The 11302-nt window shown below is 27.4% G+C and overlaps 2 protein-coding genes and 1 non-coding gene across 6 annotated transcripts in view; all 3 read left to right on the top strand.

Annotated features, from left to right (window-relative positions):
- The first annotated feature begins 147 nt into the window (after positions 1 to 147).
- On the top strand, positions 148 to 219 carry TRNAC-GCA. Its single transcript has one exon. It is a non-coding gene; the product is annotated as a tRNA-Cys (tRNA).
- An 810-nt stretch (positions 220 to 1029) lies between these two features.
- LOC551459 (protein YIF1B) lies at positions 1030 to 2746 on the top strand. The gene is made up of 4 exons (XM_006559786.3): positions 1030 to 1233; positions 1533 to 1618; positions 1700 to 2032; positions 2108 to 2746. The coding sequence occupies exons 1-4, from the start codon at positions 1203 to 1205 to the stop codon at positions 2636 to 2638; spliced, it is 981 nt and encodes a 326-aa protein (XP_006559849.1). The 5' UTR covers positions 1030 to 1202; the 3' UTR covers positions 2639 to 2746.
- Positions 2747 to 2997: 251 nt separating this feature from the next.
- The window catches only part of LOC725093 (phosphofurin acidic cluster sorting protein 2), a 68343-nt gene continuing 60038 nt past the window's right edge, over positions 2998 to 11302 (top strand). Inside the window, exon 1 of one of the 4 annotated variants that reach the window (XM_026441005.1) lies at positions 2998 to 3272. In XM_026441005.1, the coding sequence (XP_026296790.1) occupies positions 3169 to 3272 (104 nt within the window). In that variant the 5' untranslated portion in view covers positions 2998 to 3168. The remainder of the gene's footprint in view (positions 3273 to 11302) is intronic. The other 3 variants (XM_026441006.1, XM_001120982.5, XM_006559788.3) reach the window with 3 other exon arrangements.

Raw genomic sequence — 11302 nt, 5'->3', positions numbered from 1 at the left:
AAAATAAATTTATTTTTAAAGCATTTAATAAGAAATAACTTAATATTATATTTAGAAAAGTTATCTATTAAAAGATTTTATAAATAAATAAAAAATATCTATATAATATTTAATTTAAATTTTATTGCTAGAGACTAGACTTCAACAGGGGGTATAGCTCAGTGGTAGAGCATTCGACTGCAGATCGAGAGGTCCCCGGTTCAAACCCGGGTGCCCCCTGACCATAATTTTTTTTCTTATTCAAAATTTAATTTTTTTTAAGTATTAATATTTATATCACACAAATATATTTTGATTTTTATATTTTGTTGAATGTAAATATATTTTAATATGTAATTATTATACTATATTATACTATAACTATAAATATATTATAACACATATATACAAATGTTAATAATATATTTATTTTTTGAAGATTTATTCTGGAAAAGAATCTATTTTGTACAATAAAAAAATGAAAGATGTAAAAAAAGGCTTATTTATTAATAAAATACAAGTAGAACAAATTTATTTTATTTTTGTCTATTGTGAATTTAAACAGCTTATAATTTAATAATTTAATAAATAAATTTTAATCGATATTTTTATATATTATTTTTAAAATCAATTGTTGAAATTGTTTAAAATCAATTTTTTAAAAATATTTTATGAATATATAAATATCGTGTATATTGTTTTTTTAATTTACAGGAATTATTTTTGAGAATACATATTAAAAACATACATATAAACATATGTATTTATATTATAAATTATATTTTTATTATATATTTTATAAAATATAATATATATCATTATATATTTTTTATTTAATTTATTTTCATAATAAATACAATTAATGAATTAATTAAATAATTCAAAGTAAGAATTTTTATAAAAAATTTTTAAATAATAAGTTTAAATTAAATAAAAATTTAAAATGTAAATAAATAATTAAATTATAATTATCAATATAATAGAAAAATAAATTAATTATGATAATTTGATGTATAATAGTAAATGACAACATCATAACGTATTTAATTGAAGTTCTTGGAGTGGGAGAATTCGCAACGATTGATGGGCTATGGCGACGTGTAACATGAATTGTTTTTGATATTCTTCTTGAAAATAATTGGGTTTGAGCCCGAAAGCAATAAAACTTCCTTTGTTATTTTGTGTTTTCTAATAAACAGTTTAAAAAATTTAATTAGAAAATCATGAATTATAATAATTCCAGTTCACGACGAGGTAAGTTAATCTATGAATATAATTTTTTAATTTCTTTCTCAATTATAGCCTAGATTTAATATTTATCATTTACTTTGATAAGAAATATATTTGTTAACATATTTTGTACTTACTGGTATATATTAAAATATATCGTGTATGTAATATCGTGCAATATTATATAGAGGTTATGATTTCTAAGGTTACAAATTAATTTATTTAATAAGTATTATTTCTAATTTTCATATTGAATATAAGTTATAATATTTTATTATAATATATTATTATATAAAATAGTTTAAGTGAAAAACATTTAATAGGAAAACCAAAAAGATTACTTGATCCATCTGCTGGTTTATCTCCACCACCATCAATACCTCAGAATCCATATATGTATAATCAACAGGTAAAATTTTATAAATATAAAAAAAAACAAAAATAAATTAATATATGTTATGAGAAATCAATGTTTTTATGAATTTTATAGATTCCTATGGATAATGGTATGATACCAGAATATGGTTTCAATGTACCAGAACAACAGCCTCCGCCATATGGATTTAATACAGTACCAATGCAACATTATTCATCTCCTGAAGGTCATGGTGATGATTATTCATCATCACAATTTGCAACACAATTATTAGCACAACCAATAGTTACAAATATGGCTGTACAATATGGAAATACTTTAGTTGGTTCTGGAAAACAACATTTTGAAAGATATGTGCCAGTTACAGCTTTGAAATATTATTTTGCTGTTGATACAGATTATGTTATGTCAAAGCTGTCTTTATTATTTTTTCCTTTTACTCATAAAGTAAGTTTTGTTAAATAGGAAATGAGTTTAATTATTGTTAAACAAATAATATAAATAATTAATTATTTTTAACAGGACTGGTCTGTGAAGTACGAACAAGAAGTACCACAACAACCACGTTACGAAAAGAATGCACCAGACCTATATATTCCAACTATGGCATTCTTAACATATATAGTTCTGGCTGGAATAGTTTCAGGAACTCAGCAACGTTTTAATCCAGAACAGTTAAGTATTTTGGCTAGTTCTGCTCTTGCGTGGGATGTCATAGAATTAGTTGTACACATTGTAAGCCTTTATGTGATGAATCTCGAAACAAGTCTTTCAACTTTAGATATATTAGCTTATTGTGGTTATAAGTATGTTGGTATTAATGCAGCTCTTTTGGTTTCATTATTATTTCGAAAATTTGGTTATTATATAGTTTGGCTATATACCAGTGTATCTTTAGCATTTTTTCTTATACGGTCATTAAAATTGAAGGTCATTCCACAAAACCAGGGTGCATACACAGCTTCTGGTAATAAAAGGAGACTCTATTTTATACTATTTGTAGCAGGCATTCAACCTATACTAATGTGGTGGTTATCATATCATTTGCTTTAATTGGTAATTACATAAATTGAAATACGTTTGAAGAAAACGAAATGTGTATATTTATTTGATTATTCACATCATATGTGCATTTTTGTAATAAAAATTTCTTCAAAAGATTATTCATTATTCATTAAATGAACCTATTATTTTTTCTTGTATTTACTATACTCTAATAGTATATATACTTCTATGTATAAACAAAAAAATCTATAATTGTGTCAAGATTTTTTACTAGTTTTTTACTAATTTTATATAATTTTATATTGATTAAAATATTATAGAATTATAGAATGCATTCGAAAAACATTACCGACTATATTCACATTGCTTCGCGAATGTGATTCCATAGCGGATACATAATCCGTGCTCGTTTACTTCCGTTACTTTCCGAAAGGTGTCTTCATACTTTTCCGTAATTCTTCGTCGACTCACGAAACTGTCTTCGTATGGCGCCACGAGCGGGATTACTCAGTCAGTCAGCCGCGAGCCGCGGTGAACTGAAGGTGTGGTGAGTGTTTCTGTGGGCCGACGGGCCAAAAATGGCGGAGCGTACGAAGACGACAGCCCCGGCCACCCGGCCCGTTCCTATGAAGCTGTTTGCCACTTGGGAAGTGGATTGTACTGCACCGAACTGTATACCCAGGTAACCAATAAATAATATTAGATTCTTGAATAACTTTCGTATTACATACGATATTGGCGTTGTTACTTCGTGTCATTGTGGACGCCAGACACTCGACGGACATTCACACGCCCTTTTTTCCACGATCACTCGCATTTTTCTCTTCGCACCCTTGCCTCAAGGCCATCAATCTTCGCGTACTGTTTTGACCTTGTATCGGATTAACGTGTTTCTTTTATAACATACGCATCATAGGTTATTCGAGATGCGTGTCAGGTTGGGGCTGCGTGGCGCGCACTGTCTATTGTAGGATGCTACCTGTCAATCGGATGTGACAGATCACGGAACGTGCATCATAATCTTGATTTTAATGTTCACAGTAGTTTTATCTCGCCGGTATTCAATCGATATCATTCTAATGCCTGCGATTTTCTCTTTTTTCTCATTTGTTTATGTTCGATAATTTAACTTGATGTGTAAATAAAAACAATTCGAAAGAGAAGGATGAAAGAATAATTAAAAATTTTGGTCTGGATTTATCGGTATTGTATCATGAAAGAATTATTGCGACGTTATAATAGTAGATGGTTAGGCGCGAACGAAAAAACGACAAGTCAAACATCGTATGTCGATTGTGCGTGTACGTTCGTTAGGTTAGAATACGTTTCGCCGAAGTTCTCGCTTTCGTGCAATAGGGTATCATGTTCGAATGTCATGGTTGTCCGTTTTCATGGGCGCGTTAATTCGACCTTAGCTTGTGTTTCATACATCGCAATATAACATCGCGTTGAATCACTTCTTTCTTCATTTTTTGTTTGTTTCATAATATTCGAAAGACATAAACAGAAATTTTCATTAACATGTAATATATTTACATTAATTTAATTAATTCATTCTTTCAGTGACATATAATTTAAACGATTATCTTTGAAATTTAATTTTCTATTTGCTCCAGCTGGCGTTGAGGTTTTAATTAAAATTTAATTATCGCGATATAGAGAAATTTTGTTATGAATCCTTCGTTCTGTTACCAAAAACGTTTAATTCTGAGGAAATTCATTTATTCGGTCTAATTCTTTCGAAAAAAACATTTTTTATTTTAAAAAATGCATCTTAATTATGACAATGGAAAATACATTTTTTATATAGATTAATTTATTTAAGATAATTTAGTAATTATCTTAATAATTCAAGAAAGAAATTTTGTTAATAGAATAAATTATTTGAAAAGAAATTAAATTTATTTTTTTAATTTAAAAATTTAATTTCATTTTAGAAACAATTTTTTAGTATATTTTTCTTTAATTACAAATCTTTATATAGATATTTTATTTATAAGAATATTTATATGTTAATTTTATTTTTTCCAAAATTGTTAGAAATTTAACATTGAATTTTTAATATATGTGGAAATACTTATAATGAAAAGAAAATATTACATCAAAATATAAATTATTATAATATTTAACTATCATTACATATGAAATAATTAAAATTTCAAATCAATTTTTTAAAAATTTTAATTGTTGTGTAATCATAATTATATCAATTACATAATTTACATTTGGATATTTTGATTATATTATTTTATAATTAATTAAATAAGTAATATATATATATATATATATATATATATATATATATATATATCTATTATTAGATTATTAGATATTAATATAAAATTATGTAATATTAAATTATAGAAAATATTTACATATTTCAAAAATTTTATCAATAATTTAATTAATTTAATATAATAAGATACTAATTACTCTCAATTAGCAAAAAGAAATATATATATATATATAGTTTTATATTTCACATAATTAAATATTTCATGTAGAAGCATATTCATTAGAAATTTTTATTAATTGTAATTAAATATTTTTTTGTACATTGTAATCAACGATTACAAATGTACTTTAAATTTCTTAATTTAAAATTCTCTTCGAAAATTACAAGGTATATACTATATATCTTAAACACAGTTCGCTTTATCCAATATTTTGGACGTGAAGGTAATCGATCGAAGATATCCAATAACTTAGTAATTTAACTACGCGACATTCTGCTATTCCGGATCTTATTGCCAACCCTTTCCAATAAAGTTCTTATTGCGTATCAATCATTGTATCGTACTAGTGAGATATGCAATTCGCTAAGACGTAATTTATATCTGCGTAATTGCGTCGAGTTTATTTTTTCAATGTTGAAGCGAATCCACATATCGATAAGTATGAGATATTCTTCGATCTTTCTTTACTATTCTGCTTTATTTTTTGAATAAATTTGTTAAATTAGAAAAAGAAATTGTTGTTACAAAAATATTTTTCTTTTATATATTTTACTTGAATTTTTATTAAGAAAAATATTTTCATTTATTGGATAAAAATCTTCAATTTAAATTTCTTTTGGATTTAATAGAATATAAATAGATTTTTTCAAAATAAAATATTTTATAAAGAAATTAACTGTTATAAAAAAAATATAAATTAATAAAAATTTCATTGTAAATTCTAGTTTAGCTAACTAAAAACATATTTTTGGAAATCATTCGAATTATTTCTATTATTATTCCTACGTTTATTGGGAATTATTTGATCTCCTGTTGTTATTCCAAATATCGCCTATAGATAATCCGTGCTTGTTTCTCGAATGTGATCCACGATTCTTACAAACTTCGTCTCAATTCTACTTTATTTGTTGTTATTCTAATAGGAGACTTTGCCAAATATATTTCTCAAGTGTGATATTCTTGCATTAAATTTTATTCATTATGAATTTGAACAATTCATTGAGAGGATTTGAGGTAAGATTCAATTATATAATTATTGTTCTAAATTCTTAGAATTATATCTTGTAAAATATATAAATATTATTATATTTCTTCAAAGTATCTTCATACCTATAAAATTTACAATCTTTCACACACACACACACACACATATATATATATATATGTATTATTACTCTTCATTTAATCGCTGAAATCGATTATTTTTATCCCGATATTAAATATATATAATAATTAAAACGAATTAATAATAATTAATGTATTATTATTCTATTATTATTTCACTATTCAATTCTCTATCGAAGACAAGATATCTCGATTTCGTAAATACAATGCACGAAATATCTCTATGATGCCAATGTTATTAAACGAGATATTTCAGATCTTTTATTAGAAATGTTTCATCTGAAAACTTGAAATAAAGAATTTATTTATAGATGTATAAGATATTTCATTGTTGGTAGAAAGGAATTAAAGTTGATAATAATAAATGTAATACGTAATATGTAATAAATGAAATATAATAACGAAACATTCTTATTCTTTTTCAAGTAAAATATTTTTAAAGAAAGTATCAAATATAATAAAACATCATCTACAACAAAAATAAAAAATCTCTGATTCAATAAATAGTACATATAATTTTCAAAAATAATGGATAACGAATAGAAATTACATTGTTGAAATTGAGTTATAATATTTCATTTTGTCTTATAATAAAAGAAACCTCATCCGTACATAAGAAAAGAAAAATTGCGACACGATTACAATGAATCAAGATATCTCGTCTATTCTAGGTGATTTTATTTAATGGATGACTAATTTATTGTTTTATTTGCTACATTTACGTCTCGTGTAACTACGCATAAAATTTTCAAGTATATTAATTAGCCTATTCGAGTGGATAGACAATTCTCAAGTTACTATATAATAAAATAATGTGTTTTAAACATGTTTTTAAGTCTTGTCTTAATTAATAGCGGTGCAAATTACTCGAGAACGTCCACTACAATTATCTTCGTTCAAATGAATTATCGATATACAAAGTTTCATGAATATTTTGCAAGACTCGTGAAACATCGTTCCATTTCCGTATCCAATGGCGTAATGAATGTGAGTCCACCTGTTGTTCTCCAACAACAGATGCGAGTGTTTAAACGAAACGATGTATTTGCTCTTAAACTTATCTTGCAAATAGTTGCACTTTTGTGGCAGAGATGTATCTCCGTGAAAGATTCGTGAAATCACGCGTATAAATGTCGCGTATAAACTTGGAAGATTGAAGATTTCCAACATGAAAGTGCACGCGTCGAGTTTCTCGCGTTTAACCTCGTGAGATCGATCTTCTGTGTCGTTTTTTTCATTGAATTATTCACGGATTTCAGCTTTCACGCGGCACATACGTTCTTCTGAAAAATATTTACAATTCTAATGGAAATTTTAAAGAGCTTACATATCGTGGTCGTCTTCTTCGTGATCGAACGGCGCTATTAGGATCTGATGTTCCATCTGAATTCTAATCAACCAGTACATTGTTTTGTAATTCTTCGATACGAGAGTGTACATAAATTTTCACGTATATAATAGAAGGTCTAAAAAAAAAAAAAAAAGAACGTTCAACCCTTAATCTACATCTATGTTCATTTAAATAATAAAGCATCGCGCGTTTTCTTTCATCCTGGGAACTTTTTCGCCCTCTCTTTTTCCCCCTAAGTGTCGATTCGGAGCACAGAGCAATTCGTATTGAATACATTGCGACCTCGCCTCTGGATTACGTTTACCCAGACCGGACGAGTGTACTAATCGCAAATCGCCATCCGACGATATAGGGGATACGCGATATCCGTTATGCAGATCGCCTGTGAAATATCAGTGCACGGCCTGTTTCTTGCTTTCTGACCACGATATCCATTTGAGAGTATAAGTATCGCAAGTTGCTCTCAATAGTGTTTTTCGCAAATGGATACATTGCGTTTCAGAATGAAAGAATCTTATAAAGTACTCTTTAAATGTTTTTTTAAATTGCTCTTGGATGGATAGATTCATATGATTTAAAAAAAAATAATCATAAATTTTTCTATCTCTAGATTCGAAATATCTTCCATCTATCACGAGAATATTCTTATTTGAATAACTCGAAAATGATATTGAGGATTTTCTTTAAAATTATTAACAATAACTATAGTGATTCTAAAACGATTCTAAAGGAAAAGACACGATCACAGGTTTTTCAATGATTCTTTATATACAGATTTCTATTGGGTATAGAAATGTTCCAACTACCATTCTTCTAAGATATCTTTGATATTCTTTTATATATTCTTAGCATATTATAATAGGATGAACACCTGGATCGGCACAAGATTTCGTATATATAATAATCAGATAAAATATCGACTTACATTTGTTGCTATTGAACACGGTAGACAAAAATAAGTAATAATTTTTACAGGATAATGTGTAATGATTATTTGGATAAGACGATCAATATGATTAATTTCATATTTACAAAATTATTAAGTAGAAATAGCTGTTTTTAATTTCTTTTTAAACAATTATTAATTCAATTGTGTTTATTATAAATTAAATTTCTAAATTAATGATTTGTGCACTTGAATTGAATTTATCTAGTATAATGAACCAAATGAAAGCTTGCCAAAAAATATTTTACATCAAATTTCAGTCTTTTACTTTATTTACAATTAGTTTAGAATTAATTGTAGGAGAATAAATATTTGTATTGTCCGGTTTTTGCTACAATTTTTCCATTTTTGAAAACATTTTCTAAAATAGTCCATTATACTCTTAATTCTTTTCTACTGCACATCCAAGATTTGATCTAGTAACTTTTCTTTCTTCTACTTTTTAATATAATATATAGGATAATTTAATAATAAGATCATATAATTTTCCGCTATCATATCGCTCTTATTTCTTATTTAAACTTTAGAAAGCGCGAAACTCTTTCAATCTATCGACGACTAAAACTATTCCAAGTTCCTCTCAATGATATTTCTCACAAGTGGAGAGAGCCACGTCTGAGAGCGGCCCTCAGTCATTCTCAGACGCAATGTCCACTCTCGAGGAACACTTTCGAGAGTGATCTGCGATACTTTTACTCGAATAGACACGTGACTTGACCTTTTCGATGGGAACAGCTTGATACGATTCGATGCGACCGAATCGATTCGCCATCGTTGTGGCGGCGAACGTGCAGACTCGTTCCGTCTTTCCTCTATTGTTCCCTGCTAGTGGTTGACGTCAATACTCGCGACACGAATCCCTTCTTCATGCGGATGACAGGTTTTTGCCCCTGGAAGGAAGTTGGAAGGAAAACGCGGAAGCACAGTGGTAACTGAATTGAGATAGATGGGAAGGGTGCAAAGGAGTGGTGGCTTTTAAATAAGTGTGTATCGTGGAGAATGGTTGAATCTTTTTTTTAGGAACTGGGTGGAGGAAATTGAGGAGGAAGTACTCTTAGGGTGTTTGGATTAGAGAATTGGATTTGAGTTGGATGTTATTTGTTGTTTGCATGGGGTGAATGGGGGATGTATCTGTTTATTGATTTTACGAGGGATGAATCGAGGGATTAATCGGATCAATTTTATAATAATGAAAGCTGTGTTAAAATTAATCAAATCTAATCCGATGTCTAGAATAAACAATTGCATAAATTGAAACATGAAATATCGAGTTTGCCGTGGATCACACTTGAAATTATAAAATTTTTGCGCATTCTGTTTTCAATTATAGTTTTCAAGCATTCTCAAAAAAATTTCTCAAGAGTTTTATGAATGAAATTTTCATTTTCTCTATTATTAAAAATTATAATGTAATACATGTAATATTATAAATACATAATATCTAAGATATTATACTTTGTTGCACATACTTATAGTTATTTTTTTTTTTTTTTGAAATATTGATTGAAAATTTCATTGAAAAATTCGAGAACTTTATTGGAAATATATAAATGATAAATAAGTAAATATTTAAAACTATCAATTAATTTTTGTCATAATTTTTTACATCTTGTGAAAATCACAAAATTAATATTGATATTTCATGTACATTATATATCGATTTAAATTTCTTTCTTTTCCATAAATTGATCATAAAATGATTCAGATCCCAAAATGCAATTACAACAAAAGTAATTATATTTTCATCAATTCGTTTTTTGATAACGTTGCCGAAAGTCTTTATATCAGTGGAACGGTATGCTTAAACGAATTTCTGCGCGGTTTATTTTTATAATTTATCTCAACGGTATATCATCGTTGCTAATTTTTGAAATATACATATATATATATGTGCGCAATATACTTATATACATAGATTTCAAAGGAAATATATTTACGTATAGCTTGGCGCCAGGTTACTTATAAATTTCGTCATCGTTTAAATTATTTATAATATACAGTTGACATCAAATTCGACATCAGTTTGAATCCACGTAAAATTTTTTAAAAATTAAAAATTTTAATACGAAATAAATAATGTCGAAAACTTAATTTGTTTTGATTTTCATTTTATTTTAATTTGAAAAAATATCCCTTAAATTTTTGAATATTTGTATTGGTATGAATCTATTATTGCGCATATATATATAGAATTTAATAGAGTTTATTATTAGAATTTATCATCACGCATGGATTCCTCATGTGTAATTAAATCCGTGAGAAATTCATACATTCGATACACTCGTGTCGATAAATATAAATATGCGTCAGGTAATTGATTCAATAATATTTTTATATTTGACTAATCACACTTCACATAATTATTACTTTTTCCTTTGTATTATATTTCATTATATGAAAAATCTGGGATATTTTTGGATTCTCATATAGAAACCATTAACGAGATAAATGCTCGTTATCGATAGTAATAAATACCTACCACTATGATATTCCTTGAAAATGTGGCCCCCTGATAGCAACGTTTATAGCCAATATTTCATAAAAAGACTATCGGCCTGTCGCGCGTTTATAATCGTTTCTAGGAGATTTATTGTTTCGAGTCGTCAGATAACGTTTCTTTGAAGATGAAACAATTTCTTTCGATAGCCTGGCAAATAGTCAAACGAAGGCTAATACGTCTTAAAGAATTTTCGAATTTGTATTAAAACGTAGGCCAAATTGAGATACACGATAAATACTAATAATAAATTATAGTGTAACACGGATGAACATTGTAAACTCGTTTGTTTTTGGCGTGTTCGAGCCTTCTTGCACGTGACAGCCCGTGGTTTTGC

This window comes from Apis mellifera, linkage group LG5 (assembly GCF_003254395.2).
Source record: "Apis mellifera strain DH4 linkage group LG5, Amel_HAv3.1, whole genome shotgun sequence".
In the NCBI taxonomy this organism is placed as follows: Eukaryota; Metazoa; Arthropoda; class Insecta; order Hymenoptera; family Apidae; genus Apis; species Apis mellifera.
This window is presented reverse-complemented; position numbering and strand designations above follow the sequence as displayed.